The sequence below is a fragment of the Thermobia domestica genome, chromosome 4, assembly GCF_964235325.1.
Source record: "Thermobia domestica chromosome 4, izTheDome1.hap1.1, whole genome shotgun sequence".
In the NCBI taxonomy this organism is placed as follows: domain Eukaryota; kingdom Metazoa; phylum Arthropoda; class Insecta; order Zygentoma; family Lepismatidae; genus Thermobia; species Thermobia domestica.
Window position 1 is genome coordinate 331,844,789 of NC_137457.1, and position 17,233 is coordinate 331,862,021.

The 17,233-nt window shown below is 33.8% G+C and overlaps 1 protein-coding gene across 3 annotated transcripts in view; it reads right to left on the minus strand.

Moving 5' to 3' along the window:
- LOC145684462 (peripheral plasma membrane protein CASK-like) overlaps positions 1 to 17,233 on the minus strand; it is a 547,766-nt gene that overhangs the window by 132,567 nt on the left and 397,966 nt on the right. For all 3 annotated transcript variants that reach the window (XM_081756883.1, XM_081756882.1, XM_081756885.1), the window contains exons 3-4: positions 12,086 to 12,191; positions 4,210 to 4,287 (exon numbers count right to left, since the gene is read on the minus strand). In XM_081756883.1, coding sequence (XP_081613009.1) covers positions 4,210 to 4,287; positions 12,086 to 12,191 — 184 coding nt within the window. The remainder of the gene's footprint in view (positions 1 to 4,209; positions 4,288 to 12,085; positions 12,192 to 17,233) is intronic.

Sequence of the window (17,233 nt, forward strand, 5' to 3'; positions counted from 1 at the left end):
CTGGAGCTATGGACCTTTAAAGTTCATTTTTTCACGTTTTCGTTAGCCTATAACTCCGAAAGGACCCAGGTTGGTCTATACTTTTTGTATTATCTTGGTATCAGGACTGGAATCACCTCCCAAACGTTGTCGTGTTGTTTTGAAACACCCTGTATAAATTTCTAGATCACCCTGCATAATTTCCATAATGATAATAATAACGATCATGCTAACTTACCCATTCCTATATTAGCTACTGCAAGTGTCACTGTTTGTATGAAGAGAATATTTTATGAATAACCCGCATGATCAGAAACAAAAACTCACTGGTTAACTTCAAAAGAATGTTTATTACACTGATAGGAACAACACTTTAGCTTTGTAATATTATATCGTCAACGCCTACTAACATGTTACTGATACACTTCATTCTTTCCTCTCCCCTCAAGCTCAAACAAAGACAATGTGAATGTGTGTGTAACTGTATGATACAAAGAAAGAATGGAACACAGAAACAACAACAAAAACAAAATGATTTTCTGGAAACCTTTGTCCAACAAGTCTTTAGGTCGAACCTTTTCAGGACCGAGATTATGTTAGATGTCAACTTAGTGGAATTCAAGCTACTGACATGTTCAATTCTCTGTCACCTGCATTAGAAACTAGGACCTTTTTTTTTTTTTTTTTTTTTTTTTTTTTTTTTTTTTTTTGAGAGGAAGATTTTAGGTTGAACAAGGAATGGGTTTTCTTATAGGATTTTTTTTTTTTTTTTTTGGTGGAGTATTTATTTATTTGTAGGGTATAATTCATTCCATTGGTATTAATCATCAATTATTTGCATATGGAACTGCCACTAGAGGGTTACGCCCTCTCTCTCGGCATGTGATGTGCTGTAAACAAGTGCAAACATAAATAATATTAGTTGTACAATGTGATATAAAGAGAACTACGTGCGAAATGAAACAAGTACTACCAAAGTGAACTAATACACAAAATATAAACTTTAATGTAGTTTATTGTAATATTTATCAAGAGTTTCATTCCCATCCAATGGATGGTAGGACCGTAGAAGGCAATACCTTTTTTTTTTTTTTTTTTTTTTTTGTGGCCAGAATTTTAGTTTATATTTTTTTTTTTTTTTTTTTTTGAGAACTAGGACCACAAAAGATTTTCTTTTCTTTTTTTCTCTCGTAGGCATTTCTACGGCATTTACCCTAATTCACATTAGATATTTATATGACATATCAGGGTGGAAAAAAATCATGATTTTTTTTTAAAAAAAATCATTTTTGTTGATTTTTTTGATTTAAATCGATTTTTTTGATTTAAATCAAATCTTTCTTCTCGTGAATTACAAGTGGCGAACTAAAGAAAAAGCATTAGGAATTAATATTGAATGCTAATTATGCCATTTAAGTGAAAGTATTAGGGTTGAATTTTCAATTAATCCCGAATTGTTAACCTCTGTTAATCCCAAACAATGTTTCTTAACACTTTTAAATTTTGGCTTTTTTAGAAGGAAAATTATGGATAAGCAGCTATATCATCATCCCTATTTTATCCTAGGATCATGGTTCATACCTCATTCTCTTCAGAATAGAACAGCCTTTGAAACGGTAACTTTCACATTTCCCTATCATGTCCCTGAAGCGGGAAATTTTGAGAGAAAATGGGATCTTTCTGATTTTTTTTTTTCAAATTTTGATCCCCTCTGGACTCCCTTGTGTTAACGCACATATCTCAAAATCAACTGGGAAATACTAAGGGCTGTACTAAATGTGTGTATACAATTCCAAGCTATCTTGAATAGTAAGGGCGGGGAAAATATTTAACAATGAGCTAAGAACATCCCCACAATGCCCCAGATAACCCGCATGTAATAAAAAAAAATTCCTCAGACATCTCTATTTATCCTAGGGTCGTGATTTGTAATAAAAAAGATTTTCAATCGTACCATTCAAATGTCTCCATCGTGTATCTGGGGCGGAAAAATTACGAAAAAGAGATTTTCTGTTAAAAATATCCTTTTTTACTTTTTACCCCTCTGGACCAACCTCCTGTTTTAAGGTAGAGACCTGAAAAACTGAAAAATACTAAGGGGTACATTGAATAAATGTGCAAAATTTCAATCTTCTAGGTGCAAAAGTAAGCCCGCGAAAAATAATATCTCCCAAATACCCTAGATTCCCGTATAAAACAGGATCTCAGGTAACAGTTTCCTGAAACATCCCTATTTATCCTAGGATCATAGTTCGTACGTCCTTCTCTTTAGAATAGAACAGCCTTTCAAACGGTACCATTCATATGACTCTATCTGAATACCGGAGCAAGCTATTTTGTTATTTTTTTTTTTTTTTTTTTTTACACTTTCCCCTCTAGACCTCCCTGTTTTCACGCAGAGATCTGAAAACATCTGAAAAATACTAAGGGGTGCACTGAACGACTGTGCAAAATTTCAGTTTTTTTGAATGCAAAATGTAAACCCGCCAAAAAATAAGAATAATAGGCATAACAAAAAATATCTTTTTAAATTTATGATGTCATCACATACTATGTCTCGACGCAGAAAGGCGTGAAAGCATATGTAACATGTTCTACAATGCCTTCAATTTTGAAAAAAAAATAAATAAATAAAACGAAGTAAAAAGGTTTATTGGTACTTTTTTAATCGAGTAATGAAGATTCGATTTTTAATAGAATAAAAATAGGTAATATAATTTAAATGTTAAGCATTAAGGAAAAAGTATAGTTGCAACGTTTATCAAAATGTCACTTTTTTCACAAAAGTTACTGATATGAAGTTAGTTTGGTAGGGGGCATATTTTTAAAAAAATTGGAAATAGCTTAAGGCACGAAATGCATAAATTTCGCCTAAAGTTATAAATCTTAAAAAAAAAAAAAAAAAAAATCGGAGAGTGGATAGGACCCCTCTAAATACGCCCTATTATCTGGGAACAAACAAGCAGACGCGAAAGAATTCCGTCTTAAATGTCGATGGTGATTTCCCCATTGCAATAGTTAACGATTTAAAAACCCAAACCCATTGTTACGAAGAGAAGAAAGCAGCATTGCTCCGTTACCCGTTCAAAACCGGATTTTCCCTAATCATCTTGTGCATGACACTTGTTTTCATACTATGGTGTACATACTGTACATTTGAGTCTCATTGTATTATGATTATTAACTTCTGTAACCGAAATAACAGAACAGAAACGGAATTTTACTTATTTTCACTTTAAATTATTTTATTTCGGAATTTGATTTAAATCAACGATTTGTATTAAAAAAATCAAGTGATTTAAATCTTGATTTAAATCGTGATTTAAATCAGACTGATTTAAATCAATCCACCCTGTGACATATACTTAAATAATTCACATTAGACTTTTCTACGACATGTATCCTAATTTACATTCGACATTTCTACGGCATGTGCCCTAGTTCACATCAGATATTTCTACGGCATGTGCCCTAATTCACATTAGACATTTCTACGTCACGTACCCTAATTCACGTTAGACATTTTACGGCATGTACCCTAATTCACATATACATTTCTAGTAAACATTTTTGCGCATTACTTTAGCACAAACTTACGTTAAAACAGGGTTCCCACTCATCTGGAGAAATCTATTTCCCAGACTTTTCCCTGACCTTTGGCAGGAAATTCCCTGACTTTCATGACAGGTGTCGCATGACGTTGACATATAAATAAGGAATATATAACGGTGAATATTTATATATGAGAACATTATATTCTATTGAGACAAATAGTAATCAATTGCTTATACGTATATTCCACTTATCTCCCATAAAAATCTGAACAACGTCCATTATAATGGTTGGCTAAGCTGAAATTGGTGTACAATTAAGGTTAGAAAAATATATTTTATAAAATTTCCCTGACTTTTCCTGATTTCCAGTCTTTTTCCCTGAGCTTCTCTGATCTAAATGATTTTCCCTGAGTATTCCCTCATTTCCCTGATCAGTACAAAAACTGTAAAATTTCTACGTCATGTTTTCTGGTTCATATTGAACATTTATCTCTTTTATTCCTAACAAAATACCAATTAACAAAAGATAGTATACTTATATTAATTTTATCTGTCTGGAATAACGAAACATATTAAAATAGTGATTGATTGAGTGATTGAAATATCATTGTCTACATCAAATAAAGTACAGCATTAAAACAATTATATACATTTTAAGACTATTACTGCGACATACCTTGCTACAGCTTCGCTATACATAAATCCTTCCGTGGCTCTTCTAACGATTTCGAAACATAAATCCGAGCCGTCCATGCTGCAAGAATAAATAGAGTTAGGTAAAGCAAGCAACAGAGGATTACATTTATTAGCCTAAATATACAACAGGGTGCACACAAAGCATTTAACCCAAAGGTTCCGAATCTAGGGAGCAAGCACGGGAGAAATATGTTACTCCCAAAATGAACTGTGATATCTTATATATAAAAGAGAACGTACAAATCCTTTGTTCCCTCATCACGCTAATACGGCTGAACCAATTTCTTTCATTTTTGGGGGGTTATTAGGATTTGGACCCTAGATGGTTTTTATCATATCACTTTAATTTTTAATTACCAGTGTCTTGAGATAATTGACCATTCAAGTGTCCATAACGTACAAATCCTTTGTTATTAGTTCATCATAGGTAAAAATAAACGTATTTATATGCAACCCGCATGACCGTGTCACTCGGCGGGTTAACATAAATGACAGGCGATATAATGTTAACATTAGTGCAATCTACTATGGTTTTTATCATATCACTTGAAAGCGAAAAAGTAAAAATTATCTAAGTAACAACGTTTATTGCGTTCCGGGGTGACCGCAGCGAAGCGGGGCGGGTTAACATAAATGACAGGCGATATAATGTTAACATTTACTGCAATCTTCTATGGTTTTTATCATATCACTTGAAAGCGAAAAAGTAAAAATTATCTAAGTAACAAAGTTTATTGCGTTCCGGGGTGACCGCAGCGAAGCGGGGTGAACGCTGCTAGTTATAAATAAAGTACATCTTGTAATGAACATTTGTAATTTACCGTTACCAAACTTCGTTGTGATTATTACTATTATTATTATTATTATTATTATTATTATTATTATTATTATTATTATTATTATTATTATTATTATTATTATTATTATTATTATTATTATTGGAATTTAGTTTCCACCAAGAACGTTATAAATAGAGGATCTGTCCATATGTATCTTTATCCTATTAAATCAATGAAGCCAAAAAACAACCGAGCATCGGCACGTTTGATTGGCTACTCTTGTTTCCGCCATCGTCTGATTGGCTATTTTCGTTTCCGCCATGATTGTTGGCTCAAAACATTGCAATCGTATTGGGCTGAGTGGGCAGAGTAAGGGTAACAAAACTGTGACATATGGCTTCAAGATTTTGTTGTAAGGGCAGATCCTCTATTTTATAACATCCTTAGTTTCCACATTATTACACAGTCTTCAAAATAAGAGAAAACCTTACAACACATTTTCCTTTCCTCAAGTACATAAATACGATTTTCACTTCACTAGAAAGACTTATATTATCTTATTAGTATTACGAGAAAACGATCGTACATTTCTACCTTCATTTGCTGTATGAAGTATCCCTACATTTTGCTTTGGATAAGTGGTAACCCTGTTCACCATAGTAAATAGAAGTTGTGCGAGTAATAAAGAACGCTGAAATAAGCGATTAGCCAACAAAGGAGCCTCAGTTTGTAAGACTATTCTCAACCAGCGGCGGCGATTAGGGGTCAAGAGGGGGGACAGTTGCACCAACTTTTTTGAGGTGACCCCTTAATGTATATAGTTTCATTTGGAAATATAAAGATTTTCTATGTATTAATGGTTCATAGAAAAAAAATGGTGCCAGATAATATTTGCCGTTACGTGAGTACGTATTGGTTATTTGTCTTCCCGTGGAATTAAGAAAGCTACAGGAATTGCGTTTTAATTGCAATTCAAACCAATTAATATTGCAATCGCGTATTTCTTTAAATGTCGTAGCATATACTTGTAGTATTTACTGTCTTTCATTTTCTAAGAGTAATAACATACATTTAATAGCATGTGTGGAATTAAAATTATAAGTTGTTCATTAATCCCAGTTTCAATATAACTTCTACAAAACAAGCATCATTATTCATTACTATGATTAATATTATCCTTTCTATTTATTTGTTTTGCAAATTTGTTATTAAATAATTTGATCACGCAATTTTCCAGGCAGAATTTTAAGATGTTCATGAGTAAGGAATCAAATCTCTTCTTGCACTTTCGTTGTTTAAGAGTACAATGGGATACATTTAAAATACCTACTTGTGTTGCTCTTGTCAAGTTATGTAATAAAGTATGAAATACGATGTACGGCATTTTAACTGAAAAATATAGTATCCTATTAGTTATACAAGCTTTCGTCAAACAGTGCTAGAAACAACCAGCAAAACTAACATTGATATGCAAATATTTAGATCATGTCTTGTCTCCTCACTTTTAACGTCAAATCGCCGCCACTGCTCGCAACGTAATGCAAATAATGCAACAGGTAAATATAACAGCTATGTCGAGTATCGCAAAATATTGTAAAACATAAGATTCGCGTTTCGTTGACGCAAACCGCTACGTAACGAGAGACAAGGTGTCCGAGACAATTCCCAGAGACCCTCAAAATGCAATCATTACTCGTATGGTTTCTCTTTACCCTTCGCTCATCCACAAGAAACCAATTACTCTAGAGGTAACTGGTGTTATCTGGCACCCTGTTTATACCGGTTCGTACGCTGTGGATGGAAGTGGAGCGAAGGGGAATGCGCATATGACTACATGATTCTTATTAGAGAAGTGGTTTCTGCTACGTTGCCATATCGAAGACCTCTTTAAAAAAAGCGAGATAGACCACGTGGAAAAACGTCAGTGGATGTTTCTAAATACATAGAACTCTCAGAAGCTTGTATCATTGAAAGAAGATACTAAAACACAAAAGTATCAATACATATTAGCTTATATTATAATAACTTTATTTTGTAAGATTCTAGGGCTACGAAATACCACATTCCTGATTTTCTACCAGGCATTCTTAAATCTGTTTACACGATTGTATATACAGGGTGTATCAAAAATTCCGGGTTAGAGGCCAACTACGCTATGAGCAAACATACAAGAGATGGAAATACAGGAAGTTGTAGAAATCGACGGTTTTCAGTTTAAAATTGTGATTTTTTTCTACTCATACCAGACGTTTGGGCTTCACACTGGTAAGGCGCTCTATGTTAAATGTAAAAGCAACATTTCCAGTTCAGAAGGTTGTTCGAAAGAAAGCTAGGAGCACGTAAAAAATAAACACGGGGAGCATGCACACTGTTGTGTGAGTTCAAGCTTGAATCCTCAAACTTGTTTTGCAACAACGCTTATGTATTATTGATATGATGAAGGCCTGTTCAACTGGAAACGTTGCTTTTCCATTTAACACTGGGCACATTAACAATGTGGAGGCCTAACGGTTGGTGTGATTGGAAAAATTCCACTATTCACGATCAAAAGTACCTATTTTCAACAACTTTCTTTCCATCTTTTTGCATCTTTAGCTTTAACGGAGACAGTGTTTGGCCCAAAACTTTCGTTATATCCTATTTATTTTAATAGGTTTATAACAGGGATGGTCAAAAGTATCCGGAATCGGAAATTTCACTTTCCGGATTTCGGAAAAAATCCAGAATTCGGAAAAAATCCGAAATTCGAAAAATTTTGCGAATTCCAGAATTTTTCCGATTTTACTGTTTGGATACGGAAAGTAAAAATTCCGGAATTGGCCATCTCTAGTATATATAATAAACATTTATTTTCCCCTAATATCTTGCTCAAGAGAGGGTTTAAACCCCAAAATCCCCTACCTTGTGTACGCCACTGTGTGTGTGTGAAAGAAAGAGAGCATTACCACTGTTTAGAATAAATTTGTACTAACCGAACAGAAAAGAAAGTATTGTCCAAGTAAAACTTTCGGCAGAATTTTTTCTTTTTCTTTTCTTTTTCTTTTCTTTTTCTTTTTTTTTGTGAAAGATTTTTGCAGCTGAAATTTCTTTATTTAATTAAATGCTGAATTGAATTTTCATTTTAGGTAGAAATAGGTAAACACTAAACTAACTAGATGAAAGGTGAATAATGTTTGCTTAAAGGGTTCGTTTATCGACAAACATGAATTACTGGGAATCATAGAAAGCAGGGAGCTAATTATATATGATAGGGTAAATAACAGGCCTAGAAGCGATTGCCCTGACACATCACACACAGTGGAATTTAAAAGATCATATTTCAGCAAATAAGAGACAAACAGAGGTCGGGTTGTAATAACAAACATCTGTTTCTGTTGAGTCTCTATAATTAATTTCTAGGATATTAATTGTTAATTTTTCATATAAAACGTATATTTATTCATTAATTTCTTATGATATTAAGCTTTGCCTTATTCAGCTACTTCTTATCGTACAGAATGCAAAGCTTATCCTATTTTTTAATAAATAACTTATTCATATTCTGCTATTTCGTATCATATAAAGTTTACTCTTATTCAGTTATTTCTTACCCTGCAAAGCTCATCCTATTGTTTATAAATAGCTTATCCTGCAAGGCTTATCCTATCTTTTATAAATAGCTTATCCTGCAAAGCTTATCCTACTTTTAATAAATAGCTTATCCTGCAAAGCTTATCTTACTTTTTATAAATAGCTTATCCTGCAAAGTTTATCCTATCTTTTTATAAATAGCTTATCCTGCAAAGCTTATCCTACTTTTTATAAATAGCTTATCCTGCAAAGCTTATCCTACTTTTTATAAATAGCTTACCCTGCAAAGCTTATCCTACTTTTCATAAATAGCTTACCCTGCAAAGCTTAACCTACTTTTCATAAATAGCTTACCCTGCAAAGCTTATCCTACTTTCTATAAATAGCTTACCCTGCAAAGCTTATCCTACTTTTTATAAATAACTTACCCTGCACAAGCTTATCCTACTTTTTATAAATAACACCCTGCAAAGCTTATCCTACTTTTTATAAATAGCTTATCCTGCAAAGCTTATCCTATTTTTTATAAATAGCTTATCCTGCAAAGCTTATCCTATTTTTTTTATAAATAGCTTATTCTGCAAAGCTTATCCTACTTTTTATAAATTGCTTATTCTGCAAAGCTTATCCTACTTTTTATAAATAGCTCATCCTGCAAAGCTTATCCTATTTTTTATAAATAGCTTACCCTGCAAAGCTTATCCTACTTTTCATAAATAGCTTATCCTGCAAAGTTTATCCTACTTTTTATAAATAGCTTATCCTGCAAAGCTTATCCTATTTTTTATAAATAGCTTATTCATGTTCTGCTATTCCTCACCATATAAAGCTTATCCTTATTCAGCTATTTCTTATCGTATAAAGCTTACCCTATTCTTTCTTACGAATAGCTTATCCTGCAGAGCTTATCCTATTTTCTATAAATAGCTTATCCATATTCTGCTATTCCTCACCATATGAAGCTTATCCTTATTCAGCTATTTCTTACCATATAAAGCTTGTATTTATCCAGCCATTTCTTATCGTATAAAACTTACACGTATCCAGCTATTTCTTACCTATTCAGTTATTTCTTATCGTACATAGCTTATCCTATTTTTATAAATAGCTTATTCTGCAAAGCTTATCCTACTTTTTATAAATTGCTTATTCTGCAAAGCTTATCCTACTTTTTATAAATAGCTCATCCTGCAAAGCTTATCCTATTTTTTATAAATAGCTTACCCTGCAAAGCTTATCCTACTTTTCATAAATAGCTTATCCTGCAAAGTTTATCCTACTTTTTATAAATAGCTTATCCTGCAAAGTTTATCCTACTTTTTATAAATAGCTTATCCTGCAAAGTTTATCCTACTTTTTATAAATAGCTTATCCTGCAAAGCTTATCCTATTTTTTATAAATAGCTTATTCATGTTCTGCTATTCCTCACCATATAAAGCTTATCCTTATTCAGCTATTTCTTATCGTATAAAGCTTACCCTATTCTTTCTTACAAATAGCTTATCCTGCAAAGCTTATCCTATTTTTTATAAATAGCTTACCCTGCAAAGCTTATCCTACTTTTCATAAATAGCTTATCCTGCAAAGTTTATCCTACTTTTTATAAATAGCTTATTCTGCAAAGCTTATCCTACTTTTTATAAATTGCTTATTCTGCAAAGCTTATCCTACTTTTTATAAATAGCTCATCCTGCAAAGCTTATCCTATTTTTTATAAATAGCTTACCCTGCAAAGCTTATCCTACTTTTCATAAATAGCTTATCCTGCAAAGTTTATCCTACTTTTTATAAATAGCTTATCCTGCAAAGCTTATCCTATTTTTTTTATAAATAGCTTATTCATGTTCTGCTATTCCTCACCATATAAAGCTTATCCTTATTCAGCTATTTCTTATCGTATAAAGCTTACCCTATTCTTTCTTACAAATAGCTTATCCTGCAGAGCTTATCCTATTTTCTATAAATAGCTTATCCATATTCTGCTATTCCTCACCATATGAAGCTTATCCTTATTCAGCTATTTCTTACCATATAAAGCTTGTATTTATCCAGCCATTTCTTATCGTATAAAACTTACACGTATCCAGCTATTTCTTACCTATTCAGTTATTTCTTATCGTACATAGCTTATCCTATTTTTATAAATAGCTTATTTATATTCTGCTATTTCCCAACGTATGACGCTTATCCTTACTCAGCAATTTCTTATCGATAAAGCTTGTTCTTATTCAGTTACTTCTTATGATATAAAGCTTATCCTTATTTATCTATTTCTTATCGTATACAACTTATTCTAACTTTTCATATACAGCTTATCCTTATTAAATTATTTATCAAACAAAGCTTATCATAATTATTAATTTTTCTTGTAAAGTTCATTTTTACTCAGCTAATTCTTACGATATAGTGCTTATTCTTATTCAGTTATTTGTCATATAAAACTTATTTTTAGTACAGTAGACTCCCGAGTGTCCGGCTCGCGACTATCCGGCCTAGTATTCTTTTATCATAATTAAATGAGGAAGACAAAGCGATGCATTGGCAACATTACCAAGGAATTGGAAGCGGGCATCTGCTACGATCCTCCTACGTGTCGTGTGCAAAATGCAAGTTGTGAGCAGCGTTCTGCTCTTTGTTCATTGTTTCGTCAGTTACAGTACGCTTGCCGCTGTTCCTGATTCTAGCTGTACAGTACATACAGTACTGTATTCATAAATTGTTCTTGGGGTATGCTTAATGTTTTTTTTTTTAAGTGTACTATAGTGAAGATTTGAAAATGGGTGGTAAACGAATACAAATATTGTAGTAACTATTGAGGAAACATTATTGGTGGGACAAAAAAATGAATTCATAGAACTCCGGCCTGTTCGGCTTCTTTGTTATCCGGCCTACCCTTTCGCCACATTACGCCGGACACTCGGGAGTCTACTGTATTAATTTTTCTTTTGAACCTTAGCATAAAGTTTATCCTAATTGTTTTGTTTGCACATAAAACTTATCTTAACTGTTAATTTTTCATATAAAGCTTACCCTAATTGTTAATTTTTAATATACATCTTATTCTAATTATTAATTTTTAATATACATATTATTCTAATTGTTAATTTTTAATATGCATTTTATTCTAATTATTAATTTTTAATATACATCTTATCCTAATTGTTAATTTTTAATATACATCTTATTCTAATTATTAATTTTTAATATACATCTTATTCTAATTGTTAATTTTTAATATACATCTTATTCTAATTGTTAATTTTTAATATATATCTTATTCTAATTGTTAATTTTTAATATACATCTTATTCTAATTATTAATTTTTAATATACATCTTATTCTAATTGTTAATTTTTAATATACATCTTATTCTAATTGTTAATTTTTCATATACATCTTATTCTAATTGTTAATTTTTCATATAACGTTTACCCTAATTGTAATTTTTCATATAAAGCTTATTCTTGTTGCTAATTTTTCTTTTTACCTGATACCAGTTACTTACTATTCGAACACCATATAAAGCATGCCTTCCGAGCTGTAGGTTTCCAGGAGTTCTACTATGTGCGGATGTTTTAACATGTGACATATCGTTGCTTCGCGTTTTAAGTCTGAAAAAGAAAAAGAGAAAACGTCATTAGTAGATATGTAATTTTTAAAATTATTTTTCCTAATACATTTTACATTTAGTCAAATGAAAATATATGTTATAAATCGAGGAGCATAAATTCATGACTGGTGAAAGTGAGGAAAAACCACGGAAAAAATTTAGTCACAATGGCTGCCCATTGAAATATCAAAAGAAAAATCTCTCGTTCAGAGTGTAATCTCAATAATGGTGATGAATTTCACCCATATACGCACCTAATCATCCCCTACACGTACACACACAAACACACACACACACACACACATATATATATATATATATATATATATATATATATATATATATATATATATATATATATATATAGGGTCGGATCCAGGATTTTCTGAGAGGGGTGTACTAATAACTACAAGCATATTTGAATTGAATTGGAATTTTTAAAATGCCTTACGCATCTGTTGTGTGAATTAGGAAATGACCTGGAAATGCTAAGTATCTGCTTTCAGTGAATCCCCCTTTTTTTCTCAACTTTTAGAAAACTGCCTCAAACTATCGATTTTACAGAACTCCCCTTTGTTTTAAGCCAAAACGGAAACATGACAGCAGATATTTTCCGAAAGTGTTGCTATTTTCACTGTTAACTTCTCACTTTAGCTAGTGTACATTTACAATGAAGGGGGAGTGCACGTGCACCTTTGCACCCCTAAATCCGGCCATATCTATATATATTAATATATATCGGCTGTTGCAAAATAAGTGATACAACTCTTGGGAGGTGACTTCTGCCACTGAGACAAGAAAAAAGGTTCTCTTCAACTTTCGGCTATCGGACATAGTTCCGGATCTACAAGATGCCGAAAGCGTGGGAAAATGACTTTCGGACGTCAATAGTTCGGAAACTACCCAACGTAAAGAGGGCGGGTAAAAAATTCACTAAAGAAGTCATACCTGCTGTATTGAATTTTGGATGTTTCACAATCATACCACGCACGCGAAAGGGATTTCCCAAAGGAACGTAGGGAGTCCCGGGTAATCTACCAAATGAAAGTTGGTCTAAATTGATATGAATTTATAGGGTTTCTACCAGGTAATAATAATTCGTTTGTATTAAGTCGAAATCTGGAAAAAATACAAAATGGCGGACACCTTCATGCCCGTTGTGTGTGGTTGCATAATCACCAGGTATGGATGCTGGCCAACAGTGACGTTCTGAGTATTAAGTGTAGCGAATTTGTACTCAAATGCTCTAGAAAGACATCTGGAGTGTCTGTAGAGCACAACAGATGAAGCAAGGTGATTCATATGTGTGGAAACACTTAACGAAAAATGCACAGAAATGCACTCATACTCAGTAAACGTGAGTTCAAGCGTCGGAAATGTAAGGATTAGCGTCAAGAACATGAAAGCCATTGCCAATTCACTAATAATATTCTCTTAAACCGATGCAATATGATGTGCATGGTTGCATACCAATAAGGATGCAACAACTGAGGCCAAATTGGAATGGTGCAAATGGACTCACAAAGAAACTGGGTAAACTAAAGGAATGTCAGTAGTGGGATCGCATGATCGATATTGAAATGTGGCCAATGTGTGTGTTGATATCAACATGTAGCTAATGAACAAATGTCAACATGTCGCACTACTGCTGGGACACGGTCTCACGTCTCACGTGTACATTCTGCTATTATATCTGGTGCACTTTTTGATAGAACGTAACTAGAACACGATTGTATCAATGTCCCTTTTTGTTTGGGGCATTGTCCCACAGTCGACACATATATAAAGAAATATATTAATCCATGGTTCAAATTCTGATAGAGGGTGAAAATAACAAACTTGTATCATGTCCCACGTCTTCTGGGACGTATGACGTACTCAAAATATAGGGAAATATCTCCAGAAATTCGTATCTCCAGGAATTCGTATCTTACACACAGTGCACATGCCAAGACAAAGACGAAAATGAACTACTTTGGCACATGTAACACTACTGCTGGAACACCATACATATGGAAAATAAAACGACATGAGAAATAGGAAGAAACGACTTAAAGCTCTGATTGTTTACAACTGTGCAGTAGGAGTAACAAAATAAAACACACAAGCATGTTGGGAGGCTGTACAAGAGCGCTTGCCAAACAAAGTGGGCTCCTCAAAGAAATGAATACAGAGAAAGTGAGATTTCCTCGAACCTCAGGGCTAGAGCGCTCGGTTTTGCTAGCGTGGTCGCAGTTTCCAATCCTACTGGGAGCCCACGACCTCAGATTCAAGACCCGAGTAGTTATTTTCCTGTTTTTCGCACGTGAGACGATGTCCCAGCAGTAGTGGGACATGTTGACATTTGTCCATTAGTTACATGTCGATATCAACACACACATTGGCCACATTTCAATATTGATCATGCGATCCCACTAGTGACATCTATTTAGTTTACCCAGTTTTTTAGTGAGTCCCATTGCACAATTTCAACTTGACCTAAGTTGTTGCATCCTTATTGGTATGCAACCGTGCACATCATGTTGCATCGGTTTGAGGGAATATTATTGGTGAATTGGCAATGGCTTACATGTTCTTGACGCTAATCCTTACATTTCCGACGCTTTGAACTCACGTTTACTGAGTATGAGTGCATTTCTGTGCATTTTTCGTTAAGTGTTTCCACACATATGAATCACCTTGCTTCATCTGTTGTGCTCTACAGACACTCCAGATGTCTTTCTAGAGCATTTGAGTACAAATTTGCTACACTTAATACTCAGAACGTCACTGTTGGCCAGCATCCGTACCTGGCGATTATGCAACCACACACAACGGGCATGAAGGTGTCCGCCATTTTGTATTTGTTCCAGATATCAATTTAATACAAAGGAATTATTATTACCTGGTAGAAAGCCTATCAAATGATATCCATTTAGACCAATTTTCATTTGGCAGATTATCCGTGACTCCCTACGTTCCTTTGGGGAATCCCTTTCGCGTGCATGGTAGGATTGTGAAACATGCAAAATTTAATAGAGCAGGTATGACTTCTTCAGTGATTTTTTTTTTACCCGCCCTCTTTACGTTGGGTAGTTTCCGAACTATTGGCGTCCGAAAGTCATTTTCCCACGCTTTCGGCACCTTGTAGATCCGAAACTATGTCCGATAGCCGAAAGTTGAAGAGAACTTTCTTTCTTGTCTCAGTGGCAGGAGTCACCTCCCGAGGGTTGTAACACTTATTTTGCAATACCCGATATATATATATATATATATATATATATATATATATATATATATATATATATATATATATATATATATATATATATATATATATCAGGTGTTGCAAAATAAGAAATAAGTACCATACTGTGGTGGGCACAAAGTACCTCCCCTTCCCATTGGTAGTCGAGGGTTAAAATTCCATTTTAAGTAAAATAGAAAAATAGTTCCCCACAGATATTAATGGGTTTTTAAAAAAAACAAAGATTGGGGACCGGTATTGAATACAATTAATCCGGAACCCTGAGCTCAGTCAGGGATTCAGATCACCCTGTATGAATACCTGATTCTCTTCCGAGTATTTGTTACATTAAAAGGTTTTTCATTACAGCAATATACTTATCTTCCTGGGATACCACTGAAACCATATATTTAGGTTTTCCGTGCCTCTCTTTTGTCTTTTTTATTCCCTTGCTTTAAAAATAAAAAATAAAAATCATGCAACTTCCTGAGTGTTTCTCTGACTTGCCCTGCCACCTTGTGGTGACATCAGGAAGCTCTTGGAGGAGATTTATGGCTTGAGGACAGACGGGAGGTCTCCTTCTGTTCGCTCGGAATGGCGGGAAGAATGGCACATAAAAAAAATAGGAAGAAAAACTGGAACAGCATTATTTTTCCTTCTTTTTCTTTCAACTTTTTGATTACGTTGACAAACTTCTTTCATAATAAAAACTAAAAATAGAAAACAAAAGAAAATTCACAAAATGCATTGTTCCTCTTGAAAAGAGTGAAAAATAGACGACTAAAAAAAAAGAGTGCTCTTAAAAAAGAACACAAAAAAATACAAATTAAAAAGAGAGAATCTCTGAAAGACTTTCCGTAATTGAATACAGTACAGTGTGGACTCATTAAAGTAGTCACTTGACATTAGCAGTTATTCAGCTCTCAATTGACTAATAGACTAGCAGTACTTTATTGGCGTAAACTATTTGTGAAGTGACTATAGGCCAGGGTTCGAATTAAGCTTTTTTTTTACAAGAGGAGAAAAATATTCCATTATATGTATACGCAGCAGGCCCGTAGCCAGCCCAAAACTGTAGGGGGGCCCGGCTGAAGTTAGGGGGGCCCGATCCAACCATATGATAGTTCATCACCATATTATAGATCTTTTGCAAGCCTACTGTAAAACTTTTAGGGGGCCAGCAAAAATTTAGGGGGGCCCCCCTAGACCCCCCTTGGATACGGGCCTGATACGCGGGGAATGATCAAAAAGTAACGTTACCAAGCCTGGAATGAAATCTGTATATATTATTTCATACACGCAATACAGCCACAGATAGTATATACATTAGCTTAGTTTTCGACATAAGTCTCCACATCGACTGAAACACTTATCACATCGTGGGATGAATTTGAAGATTCCCCCTGGGAAAATCCTATATTTTCGTGTTCAGCCACGTTGTCACAAAGTATTTAAGAGTCTTCATCCCGGTGAAATTAAAATACCGGTAGCTAATTTTACAGTAATTATGTGATATCTTAAAATAGATAAAAAATATAATCGAAATGTGGAACAAGAGCGCTCTAGACAATATTATTTTACATGAGATACCGTTATCACGAGTCACTTATCTGCTTTTGATTTCGAGCCATTTTGAAAATCGGCATTTATTTTCGCGTTTCTAAACAGCTGAAAACGGAAAGCCACTAGGTGACTTGTGATAACGGTACCTCACGCAAAATAATATTGTCTAGGGCGCTTTTGTTCCATATTTCAATCACCTTTTATCTATTTGAATATATCACACAATTACTGTAAAATTAGCGGTATTTTAATTT